The following is a 19,667-nucleotide window of genomic DNA, read 5'->3' as shown; positions in this document are numbered from 1 at the left end:
TGTTGTGACGTCGCCTGTGGGCTTGTGGTGGCCCTGTGGCTTCCTCTTAGACCTCAGAGGGGGTTTGAATCATTCCTGCCCCCAAAAGACAGCACCTGGGAGTCCTGGATGTCTGCCTTTTAGACTGGCAGTCCTGGAATCTCTCTGAACATCTGGGAGCCTAACTCTAAAAGAGGAACCTCCTCCCTGCCTGCTCCAAAAGTCCATTTACATAAAAGGGCCCATGAAGTCGCCTGGAGGCTTAGGGTGACCCTATGTTTCTTTCTGGGTGGGTTTGACCAGGCCCTTCCTCTGAAATAGAGCCTCCAGCGCCTGGGATGGGTTGGCAGTCTTCCATCCAAGTCCTAAGCACTTAGCTTCCAGGGTCAGACATCCTCAATGCCTCTTAAGGGCTTAAGTTGGATGTGCTGTGTGTCCCTGTGCCTTTAAGTGGCCTGTTGACTGAGGGCAACTCCATTCATTCCATAGGGCTACCTTAAGCCAAGTGCCCTCAAATAGAGTCCCCAGTAGCTCGGTGGTCTCCTATCCAAGTTCCAATTCTGAGATCTGACTGGATCAGGGATTTTTCAGGGATTTTAGGCAGTGCATTGAACTAGGATATTCTGCCTCCTATCAAGTTGCCCATTGTCAACATGAATTTCATTGAGTTTGCTGGCAGGGCTGGGGGGGATTGGCCCCACTTAGACTGCTCTGGCTCAGTGCTGTGGGATCATTGGAGTTGTAGTTTGACAAGCTCTTTCTCCTTCCCTGCCAAAGAGTGCTGGTGCCTCCCCAAACGACAACTCTCAGGATCCCACGGCAGTGAGTTTTGGAAGTGAAAAAGCCTAACGGCAGTAGTTCTACCCAGTATAGGGTTCCGCTTTTTGAACTTCGCAGGGGAGCCGGAAGTCGAGCGAAGCGTTGAAACGGGAGCCCTTTGCTTTGATCGCTCCTTTTGTAATTACCGCGGGACCTGCCCATACCGGGGAGCTGTGTGCTAGTGATTGACGCCTTTGAAAGGCGGCTCGCTCGGCCAATTAGACCTGGCGGGGTGGGTGGGTTCTTAGCGAGTTTCCCTTTTTGAAGGGCGGCTCGCTCGACCAATTAGACGCGGCGGGGGTGGGTTGTTAGTGACACTATTGAAAGGCGGCTCGCTCGACCAATTGGAGGCAACGGAGGCAGCAGTATGGCTGACCAGGAGGCCTGGCGGGTGAGAACGCCCTCGTTTGTGTTTTCCGCTCGGGGTGGCTTGGTCTGTTTTTCACGAATAAAACACAGGTGTTTTTTAAGTTGAAGGACGTGTCGAGGCGCCGAGGGAGGCGACGCGTGGCTCCACCAGAGGGCCTGGACTCTATCTCCCAGAGTTCTTTGCTGTATCTTGGAGTGGCTAAGGCCACTGGGAGGTGTAGTTCAGGCTCAGCTAGAAACCCCGCCAACCGCAAGCCTCAAGCAGAGCCACGAAGGAAGGGGGCGGGCTGGGCCTCCTTGCAAGGCTTTCATGCTCTCTTGCGGGGACAGGTGGCGGAAATCCAACCATTGTAAACATCACTCTCAAACGGATTTGAAGCTGTAGACACATTACTTTTGAAAGGAAGCCTTTCCCCTCATCCCTTCCCCTTCCCCTTTCTTCCTTCCCTTTATCTTCTCTCCTTTTTTTACTCCCCTCCCTTCATACCTTTCCCCCTTTCCTATTTCTTCCCTCCCTCCCTCCCTCTCTCTCTTTCCCTCATACACGTCACAGCTTAATCTTCAATCCCTTTCTTTCCTAGTGACACCACAGAAGGCCACTTCACCTAGCTACAGCCAATCTGCTTTCTTCCTTTCCTTCCCCTCTGCTCTGGGCCAGAAAAGGGCTGGAACTCCCAGGTTTCCCAGTCGCTGTCGAACCGATAAGATTGATTCATTACGACAGTCATGGTCAGAGAACAATAGACTACAGTTGTGCTATAGTTGTGTAGTTGTTAGGGTCCCACATGTGCTATAATGTCAATCAAAATAAACAACCAATGAGCAGCTGTATAGGTAGCTTAGACCAATGAGAATGTGTATTCAATTTACTGCCAAAAATGAGAAATGCTCCGCAGCCTCAATGGGAGTTGTGACAAACTTTTTGATTGCAGCCTGTATGCAGTTTGTCGGTATTACATAAAGGAATGCAATCAAAGGGTTTATTGCAATAAATATTTTTCAGCAGTTGAAGATTCAACTTTTGTGGCGTCCTTCCTCGCCCTCCCTTCTGTAAAGGGGGCTCCTCCTTTTTGGAAGTATTTTGGTTTCTTTGCTCCTACAGATGTACACATATATACTTTGACTTTTAGATATAGATTATTATTATTGTTATTAATATTATGTATTCACCTGCTCTTTTTATGTTTATACAAACATCCTTATAGCAGTCTTTTATGGCACTTTGTTGAGAAATGTTAATGCTACAGTCCTATATGCACTTGTGTCCAAGTCCCTTAAAACCAAGGGGAATTTCCTCTAGACCAGGCGTAGGTAAACTTCGGACTTCAGGTGTTTTAGACTTCAACTCCGAAGTCCAAAGTTCACCCAGGTCTGCTTTAGATTATAAGCAATATTCTGTTACACTATAAATACCAAAACATCATATCCATGCAAGCTGACAGTACTTGTATTGTAAAATTATCTATTTGAATGTTTCTATTTTGTTTCCAGGAGATGTCGGGGGGGGGGGGGGGAATATTCCAGACTTAACCAGAGCATAGGACATAGCAATATTGTTCATTGTTCTTATTATTTTAAATGTACTGTAATGTGTTTGTTTTTGTTTTGTTTTTTGCTTTTAATCAATGTATGTATTTCATATATGGCATTGAATTGTGCCAACTCTGTACGGCACCCTGAGTCACCTTCGAGCTGATATGGGCGGGATAGAAATCGCGTAAATAAATAAATAAATAAATAAAATTTTGCTGCAGTTAACTAGAAGCTCTTGTCTTTGTCTCGGGCAGCCCCCACGAGCCTGCGACGATTACTGGTCCGAATGGAAACAGTGCAAGACCATCCTGAACCTCTTCCACCATTACTATACATATGGGGAGACACCGTCCTGTACACAGTGGAAAAGAGACTACCAGAATTGCAGAGCATGGGAGAAAACTAAAAGCGCGGCCGCAAAGGTATGCTGTGCAGTAAGAGATTTGTATCAACTCCTTCCATAGTTTGGAGTAGATCTGTCTTTAGTCATTAGGGTCACTGGCCATTCTGGCTAGGGGAGTCTAAGTTTTGTAAAGCAAAAAAAGTTGCTTTTTTCCTGCAAGTTTGTCTTGTCTTTCTTTCTGGCTACCTTCCTCTTTGGAGGAGTTATGTAATCTACTGAAGTTCTCTTATAACAACAGAATTGACTTTCATCCAAGAATTACACCCAATAGCTATGATTCTGGATCAATAATAATAATAATAATAATAATAATAATAATAATAATAATAATAAAATTCTTTATATCTTTATATCCTGCCCCATCTCCCTAGGGACTTGGGATAGCTTACAAAACAGCAGCAATAGGAGTATAGTGTTGAGATCGAGGAAAGTCATAGTCCCATTCTATTGTGCTTTGGTCGGCTCTTATCTGGAATAATATTCTTCAGTGCTGGGTACCACAATTAAGGAAAGATATGGGCAAGCCAGAAAGTGTTCATAGAAGGGCAATCAACACGGACAAAGGCTTGGGAAACAAGCCCTATGTGGAACAACTTAGAAGGGGAAAAGGCTGAGAAGGGGGCATGGGAACCATGTTTAAATATTTGAAAGGGGAGGGACAAACTTATTTTTTGCTGCTCCAGAGACTATGACACAATGGAGCCATGGATTCAAATGGCAGGAAAAGAGATTCCACCTGAATATTAGGAAGAACTTCCTGATGGTAAGAACCATTTGGCAGGGAAATATGCTTCCTGGGAGTCCAATAGAATCTCCTTCTTTGGAGCTGGATGGCCATCTGTCAGGAGATGCATGGCAGAATTGCATGGCAGAATTGGTTGAATTGGATGTCCTTGGGGCCTCTTCAAACTTTGTCAATCTGTGATTTCATGAACCAAATGGTAGTCCCAGTTTAAAATATTTTTTTATTTATTTCTTTATTTGCTATATTTGTATACCGTCCCTCTCAGCCCGAAGGCTTCATGAGGAAAATGTGGCCCACTACATAATATTATAATCATCTATGTTGATGAGATTGGAGTAGAATAAAACCTGGAGGGCCAACACAATTTGCACCCATTTCATACCAGGTCATATTGGAATGCACTTCTCATTAGCCCTCACCAACATAGCTAAAGGTGTGGATTCATGGGAGTTGCAGTCAATAACATCTGAAGACCCAGATGTTTCCCACTTTGATAAGCTCCCTAAATCCAAGTAATATAAGTACATTGAATGTTTGCCTAGATGTGTGATGTATGCTACTCTGAGTCCCCTGCGGGGTGAGAAGAGCAGGATACACATGAAATAAATAAATAATTGTAGTTAGTATTGATGTTATTTTCAATTGTTTTAATTTTACAGTGTTTTAATATTATCATTTCATCATTATCATGAGTCCCTTTGGGGAGAGAGGGCAGGTTAAAAATAAACTTTTATTATTTATTATATTTTAATATCTGAACTTACCATGCTATCATTGTCCATTGTCTTCGATGACATGAGCTGCCTTGAGTCTTGGGAGAAAAGTGGGATAGAAATCACAGAAGTCCCAAACTGTCATGTGCCTTTATATTGTACCACACCCAGGTCTTTTCTGCTGAAAAGAGCATCTAAAATGGAATTAATAGTTGATTTTTATCTCTTCTAGGATGCCCTATGTAACAGCGAAAGGGAGCGGATTGCAGAGAAGCAGAAGCATACTCCGGTGTGGACCCTGAGAAAAAGCCCTCCAGCAGATTGGTATATGCCCCTTGATGAAGACAAGCCAAAGTGACAGAGCCCAGATTTGAGACAGATGCGATGTCTCTTCAAAGGTATCCCAAAACTGTGCTGTACGGGACAATTTCTGGCCATAAATCCATGTTCCTGTAAATCATATACCTCATTTTAGTTTGGGCCTGTACTTGCAATAGATCTATCTGTTCCTGATCTTTGTGTTGTGATGTTGTGTTAATATAGTTGGAGGTGGGATTTGTCGCAGTGTTTTTCTTGTTTACAAGGCTTTGCAGGCATTCCTAAACCCCACTTGGTCTTGTCCCCTTGGTCAGAAAATGGTTCTAAAAATCATTTTATCCCTAGTTGAGCTGTAGCCAGATGAATCTCTGAAAAGAGCTCAGAGGGTTTCTATAGCTATTGCAATGTGCAGTTGTTTTGTGTATTGACTGCAAGTCACACAGTTCTTTCATTTGATTCTGGGTTAATGAAGTTGACACAGATAAATCAAAGTGTATCCTGAGGAAAATGTGGGCTTGGTATTGTGAACAAACACAGCACTCCTGAGAGATCTAACCCAGTGATTCCTAAACTTTGGCCCTTTCAGCCAACAGGACTTCTGGGAGCTGAAGTCCATATCTGGAAGACTAAAGTGTGGAAATCACTCATCAAAGCTCTTCCTAGAGAAGTGTACACAGCAAAGTGATAAGAACATTTTTGAAGAGTTTCTCTCTCTCCAAAAAGCAGGAAGAGTATAAAGCCACCTACCACTTCAAAATGAGCACTCACATTCCCAAAAAACATCATTTTCAGATTGTTTTTTAAAAGCCTTCTCATATGCAGTCTATAGGCGGGAAAGTCTGTATTAGAGACAAGGTGGCAAACAAAGAATTGAATGTACTGTATTTGATCGAATGCATAACAAAACAAAAGCAGTGTGATTTTAACTCACTTCTGACAAATAAACGTATGTACTTCTTCCCAGGGATTCCATTCTTTTTAAATGAGCATCCTGCTCAATAGCTCTCAGAATACCTCAAATTGTCATAAAGGAAATGACAAAACCCAAACACAATAGGATCCCACACTAACATCCATGAGCCAGAAAGGAAATTGTTGAGGGTTGGGTCTTCAAAATGTTTTAGCACACAGTTTGTCCATGAAGATTGGGATTACCAGTGTCTCAAATATACCCCACTCTAAAAATGATACACACCCACTTCAGTTTTGTTTGCTTCAGGCACGATTTGCCTCACTCAGAACTAGTGGGTAGCCAGATTGCTTTCCAGTCTGCTGTGTATCATTTATTCATTTATCAAATGGAGTGTCTTTTGACAGTCCCTTCACAACCTTTGGTGTCAATGGGTATAAACTTTAGTAACGTCATGGCACCTCCCTTCGGGAGCCTCATACTTAGACACTGGTGGTGTGTGGGTTGGCTCTTGCCTCTCAAAAGGGAACAGCCCTTCATCCCGCTGAATAGCCGCCTGATACAGCTTCTCCGATTCAAGGCGCAGTTCTTTTAAGGCCTCTTCTTGGGCCTCCATCAGAGCCTTGGCTGCCTCCATCTCTGCCTTGTTCTGCGTTTGCTTGTACACTGCCCATTTCTTCAAAAGCAGTGCTCGTCTTTCGCTCTCCTCAAAGGACAGGGGAGAGATGGCTCGCACCCTGACAGAAAAGAAAAACAGACAGAATTGGCACCCCTTCCTTAGGGCCGATTGGACAGAAAGGGGGTACAAACCCGGCTGCATTCCTGAGCTTCTCCTTCTTTCAGAACTGAGGTGGGGAACCTCCAGCCCTCCGGCTGTTGTTGGACTGGGAACTGAACTCCAGCAGCAACAGGAGGGCCAAAGGTGCCCCCCTTCTGTTTTAGGAGAGATGCAATGACTTACTGAGCCAACGTAACCTAGAAAGTCTTCTGAAAAAGGAAGCATTAGAAGCGAGTTACATTTTGACACATCACAAAAGAGTCCAGAGTTTAACATTTCCTGTACCGTATTATGTAACACATCTGTTTCTGGAGCAAAGCAGTATCATAATCTAACCTGTATTTAATACACTCTGGACATCTGCCAAGAGTTCATATAAATCCAGACTTTATCACTAGAGGGCCAAATTCCTGAACGTTTGTCACATAAAACAGTGGATTGGTGACTCAGTTGTGGGCTTTTCCTGTTAAAGCTCTGAATTCAATCCCTGCCATAAACATCATAATAATAACAATTATTATTATTCAATCCCTGCCATTTCCAAGCATGACTGAAAAGTGGCTGAATGAAACCTCAGAGAGACTTGGCCAGTGAGACAATACATAGATAAATTACACATTAAATTGACAAAGACAACATTTTTAAAAGGAGGGTATAAATAAGCATGATAAACATAACCATACTTTACTTACTTAGGCGATCCCTTGTAGTCCAAGGATGATGGTCCTCTAAGTTTGGTGTCCTGGTGGTGGGTCCGTAGGTGACTGTGGAGCCCAATTCTTGATCTGCATCTTCTTCCGCAGTGAGGGCATTGGTTTCCAGGTGGAAGGCGGTCTTGGTCGGTGTTAGCTTGATGCGCTTTCCTCTTGGCACATTTCTCTCTTTCACCCTCCATTCGTGCCTCTTCAAATTCTGCAGCACCGCTGGTCATAGCTGACCTCCAGTTAGAGTGCTCAAGGGCCAGGGCTTCCCAGTTCTCAGTGTCTATGCCAGAGTTTTTGAGGTTGGCTTTGAGCCCATCTTTAAATCTCTTTTCCGATCCATCAACATTCCGTTTTCCGTTCTTGAGTTTGGAGTAGAGCAACTGCTTTGGGAGACAGTGGTTGGGCATCTGGACAACGTGACCGGTCCAGCAGAGTTGATGGCGGAGGACCATCGCTTCAATGCTGGTAGTCTTTGCTTCTTCCAGCACGCCAACGTTTGTCCGCCTGTCTTCCCATGAGATTTGCAGGATTTTCCGGAGGCAGCGCTGATGAAATCGTTTCAGGAGTTGCATGTGACATCTGTATACAGTCCATGTTTCGCAGGCATATAGCAGGGTTGGGAGGACAATAGCTTTATAAACAAGCACTTTGGTCTCCCTACGAATGTCCCGGTCCTCAAACACTTTCTGCTTCATTCGGAAAAATGCTGCACTGGTAAAGCTCAGGCGGTGTTGTATTTCGGTGTCGATGTTGAGTTTGGTGGAGAGGTGGCTGCCAAGGTAGCGGAAATTATCAACATTTTCTAATGTTACACCATTAAGCTGTGTCTCTGGCACTGGAGAGGGATTGGCTGGTATCTGCTGGAAGAGGACTTTGGTTTTCTCGATGTTCAATGACAGGCCGAGCTTCTCGTATGCTTCTGCGAAGGTGTTTAGAGTGGCTTGTAGATCTTCTGAATGTGCACAGACGACGTTGTCATCAGCATACTGGAGTTATATAACAGATGTTGTTGTAACCTTTGTTTTGGCTTTCAGTCTGCTGAGGTTAAACAGCTTGCCATCTGTCCGATAGATGATTTCCACTCCACTGGGAAGCTTCCCATCAACAAGATGAAGTATCATAGCGATGAAGATGGAGAATAAAGTTGGGGCGATAACACATCCCTGTTTGACACCTGATTCCACCTTAAATGGGTCACTTTGGGAGCCATTGCTGTCCAAAACTGTTGCCATCATGTCATCATGGAGAAGCCGCAGGATGTTCACGATTTTTTTAGGGCACCCGATTTTTTGGAGGATGGTCCAGAGAGCGCTGGGATTCACTGTGTCGAATGCCTTTGCAAGGTCGATGAATGCCATGTACAGAGGTTGATTTTATTCCCTGCATTTTTCTTGGAGCTGTCGTGCAGTGAAGATCATGGCCACGGTTCCTCTGGAGGGGCAGAAGCCGTTCTAGGTTTCCGGGAGGGTGTCTTCTGAGAGGGGTAGAAGGCGGTTTGCAAGGATTCTTGGGAGGATTTTCCCAGCGGAGGTTAGAAGGGAGATACCTCGATAGTTTCCGCAGTCTGTTCTTTCCCCTTTTTTTGAAGAGGGTGATGATGGTGGCATCCTTGAAATCTGCTGGGATTTTTCTGTCACCCACACTTTTTCTATGTGCTGGTGGAGTTGGTGTGTCAGCTCAGGTCCTCCCTCTTTAAAGATTTCAGCAGGGATCCCATCAGGTCCGCTGGCTTTGTTATTTTTTTGTTGGTTGATGGCATTGCTGACGTCTTCCAAATTAGGCAGTGCTGCAAGCTCATCCCTGGTTTGTTGTGGGATTTGTGAGAGAACCTCTTCGGCCACATTGGAGCTGCAATTCAGGAGGCTTTCGTAGTGTTCTTTCCAACGTAGTGCAATTGATTTTAATAATAATAATAAATGGACCCACACATTTGCTGAAACACTAAGTCAGTGGTTCTCAACCTGTGGGTCCCCAGATGTTTTGGCTTTCAACTCCCAGAAATCCTAACAGCGGTAAACTGGCTGGGATTTCTAGCAGTTGTAGGTCAAAACACCCGGGGACCCCCACAAGTTGAGAACCACTGCGCTGAGAGACTCAGCTACACTCCCACAGAGATCGCAAACTGAAGAGCGCTGAACGCCGCAAAAACTGGCAAATCTGTTTTGCCTTCACATGAAACTAATACTGGATCTACAAACTGAATGTATTTCTTGAAAACTAAACATTTTAGCACCCTAGTTGCTAGGTATTCCCCATCCTCACCTTGCTTCATCCATGAATCTGAACGGTGTTATAAAGTCTTCAATGGGAATCAATTCCTGAGGAGCCTTTTCCAGTTTTTTAATCTTCTTCCTCATCCGGTCCCTTATGGCAAGTTCTCTCTTTGGATCCACCTTCTTCTTTTTCTTGGGTTCTGCTCTAATGAAGGGAGAGAGAAAAAAAATCAAAGGGCACACTTGTAGCAGCGGCATACAAAAATATAACAACCTCCCACATCTCCAGATACCAAGAACCTGTGAATCTTTATGCTTAATGTTTTCATGCAGGGAAAGTAAGGCTGAATACTGTGTCAGTGCAATTGAAAAGGAAAATTCTAAAGCTGCCCTAATAATTGCAATTTAAATGACATTTTACCTCATGGGGAGAGCAGCTCTCAGTCCGAGAAGTGAAGACTGCCAGTGGTTTACTCGGTGCTGAATGTTCCAGATTAACTGAGAACTAAAGAAGAATTAATACAGGAGAGGTTGAAACAGTTTAAATAATGACCAAAAAGACCAAAGGTTTGCAAATCTTCAATATGCGGCGGAAGCAACTGTTACTTCTTGAAGGTGTTCTCTGCCATAGTAAACTTCACCCAATAAACTCTCCAAGACTTGGATATGTTAAGATTTAAACAAATAGTAGCTTCCAGATGTTGTACTACAATTTATTTAATTCAGCCTAGGCTTTGTGTAAGGCTGCACTTTACCCATCCCCAAGATTAAGGCAATTTAAAACAATCCCTTCTCTTACACAAGGGCTGGAAGAAATACACACTGTAAGGCACAAATAATGTTGTGGTGTATATTTCAGCCAGAAATATGGACGGTAGCTAAGCTTTGGTCTTTGTAGTGAAGACAAAAAAACAGCTTTCCAGATGTGTTGGATTATAATCCCATTATCCCCATAGCTGGTATGCTTCTGCTCTAGAGATTAAATGCCCTTCCACAGAGCCATATAACCCAGAATATCAAGGCAGAAAATCCCACAATATCTGCTTTGAACTGGGTTAATCTGAGTCCACACTGCCATATATCTCAGTTCAAAGCAGAAAATGTGCAATTTTATTCAGATGTGTGGAAGGACCCTGAGTCCACACTGCCATATATTCCCATTTAAAGCAGAAAATGTGGGATTTTATTCAGCTATGTGGAAGGGGCCTAAGACACAATGGGGCAATGGATTCAAATTGTAGGAGAAATGATTCCACCTGAACATTAGGAGAGAGCTCTTCCACAGTAGAATATGCTGCTACCTTGGAGTTTAGTGGAGACTTCTTTTCTAGAGATTTTGAAGCAGGGACTGGATGGCCATCTGTTAGGGGGGGGGGGGGCTTTGAAAGGGGAGTATCTTCCTGCCTGGCAGAAGGAGGTTGGACTCTTAGGATTCTATATCCAGATAAAAGTGGATTGGGAAAAGCTGAGGTTTGGCCAAGAGGACTTTTGAGCCAAGTACAATTAACATAACACTGTAGTTATAATTTATGTTCCTCTTCCAAAGTGTATATTAGAATTATAGAATCCTAAAGTTGGAGGAGACCACATGGGCCATCTGTTCCAACCCCATTCTGCCATGCAGGAAAGGCACAATCAAAGCACACCCAACAGATGGCCATCCAGCCTGTTGAAAAGCCTCCACAGAAGGAGCCTCTACCACACTCCAAGCAAAGACTTACACTGCTGAACAGCTCTTCTTACATACTGTTGAAGGCTTTCACAGCCAGAATCACTGGGGTGATGTGTGGTTTCCAGGCTATAAGGCCATATTCTAGCAGCATTTTCTCCTGAAGTTTCATCTATCGGACAGATGGCAAGCTGTTTAACCTCAGCAGACTGAAAGCCAAAACAAAGGTTACAACATCTGTTATATAACTCCAGTATGCTGATGACAACGTCATCTGTGCACATTCAGAAGAAGATCTACAAGCCACTCTAAACACCTTGGCAGAAGCATACGAGAAGCTCGGCCTGTCATTGAACATCGAGAAAACCAAAGTCCTCTTCCAGCAGATACCAGCCAATCCCTCTCCAGTGCCAGAGACACAACTTAATGGTGTAACATTAGAAAATGTTGATAATTTCCGCTACCTTGGCAGCCACCTCTCCACCAAAGTCAACATCGACACCGAAATACAACACCGCCTGAGCTTTACCAGTGCAGCATTTTTTCGAATGAAGCAGAAAGTGTTTGAGGACCGGGACATTCGTAGGGAGACCAAGGTGATTCAGAAGAGTCTCTGAAGATGCCAGCCATAGATGCAGGCAAACCACACAACACTCCAGCTCTTCTTACAGTCAGGAAGTGCTTCCTAATATTCAGGTGAAAGCTCCATTGAGTCCTAGGCTGGATCTACACTGCCCTATATTCCAGGATCTGATCCCAGATTATCTGCTTTGACCTGGATTATAGGAGTCTACACTGTTTGATAATCTAGGATAAACAGATAATCTGGGATTACATCTTGGGATATAGGACAGTGTGGATCCAGCCCTTGTATCCCTGCTCCCTTTTCCTTAGTACATCCTTTCAGATATTTAAACATGTCGATCATGTCTCCTCTCAGCCTTCTCTTCTGCAGGCTAAACAGACCCAGTACTTTTAAGGGAAGTGTGAATCTTAATTGCATGTAAAAATCTACTCCAGACAAACTGTGTTCAACAGTGGACTACATTTCTGTCTCGGAGTGGTGGAATCACCTTCTTTTAAGCACAGACTGGATGACCATCTATTGAGAATACTTGGATTGTGTTTACTTGGTGGGCAGCCCCTGACAGTTTCTAACAACCACATGCTTCTATTTGATATTGCACTGCCAATGTGCACATTACTGTGGCCATGTTGGAGGAGCAACTTGGCCTCTGGAGACAGCTGGAATCTAGCAGTGGCCCCATTTTTTTCTTAAAACATTACAGGGCTGTGTTGAGCAAAAAGCCTGCCTTGCAAACAATGCTAAAAATGGTGCTCTGAAGGAGTAGGGCTTTGGAATTCTGGGGCCCCTGCTAATGCCTCTTATCAAAGCAGAAAATCCAAATTATCTGCTTTGAACTGGATTATATGAGTCTACACTGCCATATAATCCAGTTCAAATCATATAATCTGGATTTTATATGGCAGTGTAGAAGGGGCCTAGGTTCCAGGATCCCCCTAGGCCTCTTTTTGAGGCATATTCCACCTGGCCTGCCTTGCAGGGTTGTTTTAAGAACAAAAGAGGCGAAGAGCCTGCCTTGCTGCCACTGAAGGCTAAATGTGAGGCAATAAATAGGTACAGTAATGACTGCATCTAGTGTCCTTTTCACACAGCCATATATCCCAGAATATCAAGGCAGATAATCCACAACATCTGCTTTGAACTTGATTACCTGAGGCCCTTTCCATACAGCTGTGGAATATATGGCAGTGTGGACTTAGATAACCCAGTTCAAAGATAATTGTGGATTATCAGCCTTGATATTCTGCATTATATGGATGTGTGGATGGGTCCTGAGTCCACACTGCCATATAATCCAGTACAATATGGATTTTATACAGCTGTGCGGAGGGTCCCCAAGGCCTTTCCAGAAAGGACCTTTATTGCAGGTCTGATCCCAGGTTTTCTGCTTTAAACTGGATTATACCAGTCCCCACTGCCAGGTAATCTGGGATAAACAGGAAACCTGGGATCAAATCCTGAGATACAGGGCCTGTCTGGAAGGGCCCCCAGACAACCAAGGCAGAAAATCCTACAATATGGGCTTTGAACTGGGAGCCTTTCCACACAGCCCTACATTCCAAATATCAAGGCAGAAATCCCACAATATCTGCTTTGAACTGGCTTATCTGAGTCCACAGTCAGAAAACATGGGATTTTCTGCCTTGATATTCTGGGATATAGGGCTGTGTGGAAGGGCCCCTTCCACACAGCTGAATAAAATCCCAAATTACCTGCTTTGAACCAGAATATATGGACCAGAATGTGGACTCTGATTACCCAGTTCAAAGCAGCTATTGTGGGATTTCATGCCTTGATATTCTGGGATATAGGGCTGTGTGGAAGGGCCCTCAGGCTCCATGTTATCTGAGTCCACACTGCCATATATTCCAGTTCAAAGCAGAGAATGTGGATTTTTCCTCAGCTGTGTGGAAGGGGCCCTAGACTGCAGAATGAATGCAGCTTGACTTCACTTGAACTACCCTGGCGCAATGTTATGAAATGGGAGCAGCCCTTTACAAGGCCTTGAGCCACGAGGAGAGGTGGGTAAGAAATACAATTATTACTATTATTCCCTGCCAAAGAAATGCTGGGCCTCACCACACTACAACTCCCAGCATTCCACAGCATGGAGCCATGACCTTTAAAGTGGGGTCAAACTGCACGATGAGGCCTCGCCTGTTACTGCAATCCATGGAGGCGGAAAAAAGGTTTTCCCTTCCTGCATGGAAAGAAGTTTCAGGACAAGGCCACTTCCTTCAGCGCCTGCCTACCTCAAGGAAGCGCTTCCCGCCCTGAACCGAGCGAAACACAAGGCCGACATCATCCCGCAGAAATCTTCCAGCGCCTTTTTTTAACCCTTTCAGTTCCGCAGGCGGGGGGAAGACTTCCGGCAGTGCACAGGCGTCCCTTCCCAATTCGTTCCCCCGCCTCCCCGCGCACGTGAGCTCTGACATTAAGGTCCCCCCCCCCCCCCTATGATGGAATCCATACCGCGTGGCTAGAGAAAGGAGCATTGTTTTGTTTCCTCTCGCGGATATTGGGAGCATTTCTGCTCCAATGGACATTCCCTGGGACTGACTTGAGTCCTAGTGTTTCGACCGGACTGCAGCCCGGAACCATTCCCTTTTGTCATAAATCGGATTAAACGCATTTTATAGCCCTGCCCATGTGCCTGCGACTTGTGGCGACCTTGTGAATGTCACAGGGTTTTCTTGAGCAAGGGGAGGCTCGGGGCCCTTCGCCACAGCAATGCAAGCCAGAACATCAAGGCGGAGAATCCACAATATCTGCTTCAAACTGGATTATCTGAGTCCACACTGCCATATAATTCAGTTCAATGTGGATTTTATACAGCTATGTGGAGGGGGCCTGCATTACATGGCAGTGTAGATCTAACCTGAGCTTCCTTTGCGTAAGGCTCCTTCCACACTGCCATATAATCCAGATTATGAAATTAGATCATCCACATTAATCCAGTTCTGCTTTGAACTGGATTATATGGGTCTACACTGCTATAAAGTCCAGTTAAGAGCAGATAATCTGGATTTTTTACAGCTGTATAAAACACAGCCCTATAACCCAGAATATCAAGGCAGAAAATCCCATAATATCTTCTTTGAACTGGGTTATCTGAGTCCACACTGCCATAGATCTCAGTTCAAAGCAGATAATGTGGAATTTTATTCAGCTGTGTGGAAGGGGCCTGAGCGGGTACTGTAAAACAACCAAAATGTGTATGAGTTTCTTACTTAGCAGAAGCTGAAATGTTACTAAGTATTTGCTTGAAAGGGGGGGGGGGCTCTTTTTTCTTTGTATTTTTATTATTTCAGTTTTAATATATTTTTATAAAATAAATGAGGTTAATGTTTTGTCTCTTGATAAGAGTGGGGATAGTTTATAGTGTAAATTGAATGCAGTTTGATACCATTTGAATGGCCACATCTCCATGCTGCAGAATAATGGGAGTTGTTCATTGAGCAGGCCTTGTTAAACTGCATAACATGGAGCCAAATGGCATTAAGTCTACAGTGTAGAGGCACCACTACAACGTAGGCCCCTTCTACACTGCCATATAATCTGGATTATCAAAGCAGATCATCCATATGATCTGCTTTAAATGGGATTATATGAGTCTACACTGCCATATAATCCAATTCTAAGCAGATAATCTGGATTTTATATGGCAGTGTAGAAGGGGGCATAGATGGACCACAAAGCACTGTGACACCCCTTGGCTCCATGTTATGCAGTTTATCAAGGCCTGTTCCTCAAGGCTTCCCAACTACAACTCCCATTATTTCGCAGCATGGAGGTTCAAGAAACTCCACACCTTGTCAACCTGCATAGCATGGAGCCAAGGAGTGTAAAACTGCACGAATGCCCCTTCTACACTGATATAATCCGGATTATCAAATCAGATAATCCACATTATTTGTTTTGAACAGGATTATATGAGTCAACACTGCCATAAAACCCAGATTATTGCCATATAATCCAGGCCCCTCCCACACAGTCCTATATCCCAGAATATCAAGGCAGAAAAACCCACAATGTCTGAGTTCACACTGCTATATACTCTAGTTCAAAGCAGATAATGTTGGATTTTATTCAACTGTGTGAAAGGGGCCCCAGTTCAAAGCAGATAATCTGGATTTTATATGGCAGTGTAGAAGGGACCTTCTATCAAGGTAAAAAAATCCACTATATCTGCTTTGAACTGGGTTATCTTGAGTCCACGTTGCCATATAATGCAGTTCAATGTGGATTTTATACAACTAGTTGTATAAAATCCTCATTGAACTGCATTATATGGCAATGTGGACTCAAGATAATCCAGTTCAAAGCAGATATAGTGGGATTTTTTACCTTGATATTCTTGGTTATATTGTTGGTTATATTCCCAGGTTAACCCCTGGGAGGGGATTGCAAGGTGGGTGTCAGAGGCATCAACAAAGATAATCAGAAAATACAGTATTTTCTGTAGGTCATGGGGGTTCTGTGTGGGAAGTTTGGCCCAATTCTATTATTGGTGGGGTTCAGAATGCTCTTTGATTGTAGGTAAACTATAAATCCCAGCAACTACAACTCCCAAATGTTAAGGTCTATTTTCCCCAAAATCCACCAGTGTTCACATTTGGGCATATTGAGTATTTGAGCCAATTTGGTCCGGATCCATCATTGTTTGAGCCCACAGTGCTCTCCGGATCTAGGTGAACTACAACTCCAAAACTCAAGGTCAATTCCTAACCAAACCCTTCCGGTATTTTCTGTTGGTCATGGGAGTTCTGTGTGCCAAGTTTGGTTGAGTTCCTTCGTTGGTGGAATTCAGAATGCTCTTTGATTGTAGGTTAACTATAAATCCCAGCAGCTACAACTCCCAAATGGCAAAATCAATCTCTCCCACAACCACAGCAGTATTCACATTTGGGTGTTTCAGGTATTTGTGCCAAATGTGGTCCAGTGAATGAAAATACAACATGCATATCAGATATTTAGTTTACAATTCATAACAGTAGCAAAATTACAGTTATGAAGTAGCAATGAAAATAATTTTATGGTTGGGGGTCAGAACAACATGAGGAACTGTATTAAGGGGTTGCGGCATTAGGAAGGTTGAGTTACACTGATGTACAGGCACCCTCCTTGCGGCAAGATGGGTGCATTTCCTCTGAGAGTGGCCTTCTCTTTACGGAGCAAAAGGAATGCAGTTTTGAGTTGCTGTGTCTCCATCCTGTGGAATAATGGGAGTTGTAGTTGGGCAGCCTTGGGCAGAGGAGGCATCAAAACTGCATAGCATGGAACCAAGTGGCATCAAACTGCATTAAACTTACAGAGGCACCCTCAGGTCCCATCTACACTGCCATATAATGCAATTTCCAAATCCAGATTATCTGCTTTAGTACTGGATTACACTATGGGCCTTCCACACAGCCCTATATCCCAGAATATCAAGGCAGAAAATCACACAATATCTGCTTTGAACTGGAATACATGCCAGTGTGGACTCAGATAACTCAGTTCAAAGCAGATATTGTCGGACTTTGTGCCTTGATATTCTGGGATATATGGCTGTGTGGAAGGGCCCTATGTAATACAATTTGGAAAATGTTCTGTTCCTGGTTTGAAAGTGTTGTTTCCTGTTTAATTGTGCAGCCCTTACTTTGAAAGTAGTTGCTATCCTCCAGAAACTTTGTTTTTGTGACTGCCTCAAAGTAGATTGAATTGGTTGAGATTCAGTGAGATGTTAATTGACAAACTGTAGCAAAATGTGCTGCAGGATATCTAATATCTACCTTGATAATAACCTTTTCTCATATTTTTTATGATAGGACCAATTAAGAAATGACAGTTATAATCCAGGAACAAAAACTGTGTCATATTGTGGCCCTGCTGACCCAGTGAAAAAGGAGAGGAAGAAGAAAAAAAATGTGGACAGATAAGGTTACTAAAACATTGCTAAAGAGAAAGAGTTCAGAAGGTCAGGAAAGCGACAGGGATTAGCTATGAGATGGAAGAAGAGATGAGCTAGATGCAAGGAAATTGTTTACAGAAATAAGAGAAAACAAAACAGAACAGAAAGGCACAGAGGTGCAGGAGCAGGTGTGTGGTTTCCAGGCTGTCTGGAAAATGTGTTCTTGCAGCCTATTTTACGTTTGTGACTTGGGCCCCTTCTACACTGCTGTATAAAATCCAGATTATCTTTGAACTGGATTATATGGCAGTGTAGACTCATATAATCAATTTGCTTTGATAATCTGGATTATATGGCAGTGTCGAAGGGGCTTGGTGTTACTCTGCTTCGAGCTACCAGGAGTGGCAGGTCATAAATAAAATTGATGATGATGATGATGATTATTATTATTATTATTACTGTATTTTATTGGATTGTATAAGTAGAGTATAATTGTCTCCATTATATTACAGTGGTATTAAAAAACACAAAATCAATACATACATGTAAAGGATATTAAATAATTTTCTGGTCTAGCTCGATTCCTGCTCCTTTCTAATTCCATCAAAGGCCCCTTCTACACTGCCATATAATCCAGATTATCAACACTGATAACCCACATTATCTACATTGAACTGGATTATATGAGTCTACTGTCATATAATTCAATTCCAAGCAGATAATCTGGATTTTATATGGCAGTGTAGATGAGGCCTAAAATAATCTAGTTCAAAGCAGATATTGTGGATTACCTACTTTGAAAATCTGGATTATATGGCAATTTAGAAGGGGTTTGTGCCTCCTACTCATATCTTTCTCCTTATTATGTGGATTATTATTATGATACATACGGAAAATAGCAACCATGATGATGACTGGAATGATCTTGCTTGTGATCCAAACTGTGTGCAAACTCTCGCCATGGTCCCTTCCACGCAACCATATAATTATCAAGGTAGATAATACACTATGTTGCTTTGAACTGGATTATCTGAGTCCACACTGCCAGATAATCCAGTTCAATGTGAATTTAATACAGCTGTGTGGCAGGGGCCGCTGAAAACCCATGCCAAGGGAAGCCACCTGCAAAAGAGAGAGAAGACCTCTGTGGCCCTTTCTCCACTGCCATATAATCCAGATTATCAAAGCAGATCATCCAGGCCTCTTCCACACAGCCATATAATGCAGAATATCAAGGCAGATAATCCACAATATCTGCTTTGAGCTTGATTATCTGAGGCCCCTTCCACATAGCTGTATAAAATCCACATTGATCTGGATTATCTGGCAGTGTGGATTCAGATAACCCAATTCAAAGCAGATATTGTGGGTTATCTGTCTTTATATTCTGGGTTATATGGCTGTGTGGAAGGGCCCTAGGTCCACACTTCCATATAATACAGTTGAATGTGGATTTTGTACTGCTGTGTGGAAGGGACACCAGGGCCCTTCCAGACAGGCCCTATATTCCAGGATCTGATCACAGGTTTTCTGATTTAATCTGGATTATATGAGTCTACACTGCCAGATAAACAGAAAATATGGGATCAGATCCTCGGATATAGGGCCTTTCTGGAAGGGCCACCAGATGATGTACTTCAAATTGGATGATATGAGGCCTTCTACACTGACAGATAATGCAGGTTATCAAGGCGGAAAATCCCACAATATCTGCTTTGAACTGGGGCCCCTTCCAGTTGCTGCTGCATTTCCCACCCTCGGCTTATACTCAGTTTTATATGTTTTCCCAGTTTTCTGTGGTAAAATTTGGTGCCTCAGTTTATATTCGGGTCGGCTTATACTTGAGTAAATACGGTATATAATACATATTATATAAAATAATAAACAATAATAAACTATGTATTATATTATTATATAGTATTATTATTATCTTTCCCCTTTGAATTTTTGAGTGTTACTGTTGCAAAGACTGAAGCAAATATTAGGTCCCTTCCACACAGCTGAATAAAACCCCATATTATGCACTTTGAATTGG

At 43.3% G+C, this 19,667-nt stretch overlaps 2 protein-coding genes across 7 annotated transcripts in view; one reads left to right on the top strand and one right to left on the bottom strand.

The window, feature by feature from the left end:
• The first annotated feature begins 1,080 nt into the window (after positions 1–1,080).
• CXH22orf39 (chromosome X C22orf39 homolog) overlaps positions 1,081–19,667 on the top strand; it is a 28,466-nt gene continuing 9,879 nt past the window's right edge. Inside the window, exons 1-4 of one of the 5 annotated variants that reach the window (XM_060785899.2) lie at positions 1,081–1,189; positions 2,955–3,122; positions 4,794–4,959; positions 8,306–8,654. In XM_060785899.2, coding sequence (XP_060641882.1) covers positions 1,166–1,189; positions 2,955–3,122; positions 4,794–4,919 — 318 coding nt within the window. In that variant the 5' untranslated portion in view covers positions 1,081–1,165 and the 3' untranslated portion in view covers positions 4,920–4,959; positions 8,306–8,654. Of the gene's footprint in view, positions 1,190–1,404; positions 1,897–2,954; positions 3,123–4,793; positions 5,839–8,305; positions 8,655–19,667 lie in introns of those variants that run through there. The other 4 variants (XM_060785897.2, XM_060785898.1, XM_060785896.2 and 1 more) reach the window with 4 other exon arrangements.
• Positions 5,745–14,131, bottom strand: MRPL40 (mitochondrial ribosomal protein L40). Of its 2 annotated transcripts, none has more exons than XM_060785894.2 (4): positions 13,992–14,131; positions 9,906–9,989; positions 9,534–9,689; positions 5,745–6,526 (listed from the first exon to the last, which is right to left on the bottom strand). In XM_060785894.2, the coding sequence occupies exons 1-4, from the start codon at positions 14,042–14,044 to the stop codon at positions 6,217–6,219; spliced, it is 603 nt and encodes a 200-aa protein (XP_060641877.1). In that variant the 5' UTR covers positions 14,045–14,131; the 3' UTR covers positions 5,745–6,216. The 2 variants fall into 2 exon arrangements, with proteins under 2 accessions (XP_060641877.1, XP_060641878.1); XM_060785895.2 differs by lacking the exon at positions 13,992–14,131 and adding an exon at positions 11,206–11,349.

The sequence above is a fragment of the Anolis sagrei genome, chromosome X, assembly GCF_037176765.1.
Source record: "Anolis sagrei isolate rAnoSag1 chromosome X, rAnoSag1.mat, whole genome shotgun sequence".
NCBI lineage: Eukaryota > Metazoa > Chordata > Lepidosauria > Squamata > Dactyloidae > Anolis > Anolis sagrei.
The sequence above is the reverse complement of the archived record's forward strand: the minus strand, read 5'-3'. Positions and strand labels throughout refer to the sequence as shown.

Coding starts and splice junctions, on each gene's coding strand:
- MRPL40 (XM_060785894.2), bottom strand. CDS start 14,044: ATGATGTCGGCCTTGTGTTTCGCTCGGTTCAGGGCGGGAAGCGCTTCC. Junction 9,690..9,905: donor AGAGCTGCTCTCCCCATGAG/GTAAAATGTCAT, acceptor TCCCTTCATTAG/AGCAGAACCCAAGAAAAAGA. Junction 6,527..9,533: donor AGATTCATGGATGAAGCAAG/GTGAGGATGGGG, acceptor CTTTTCTGTCAG/GGTGCGAGCCATCTCTCCCC.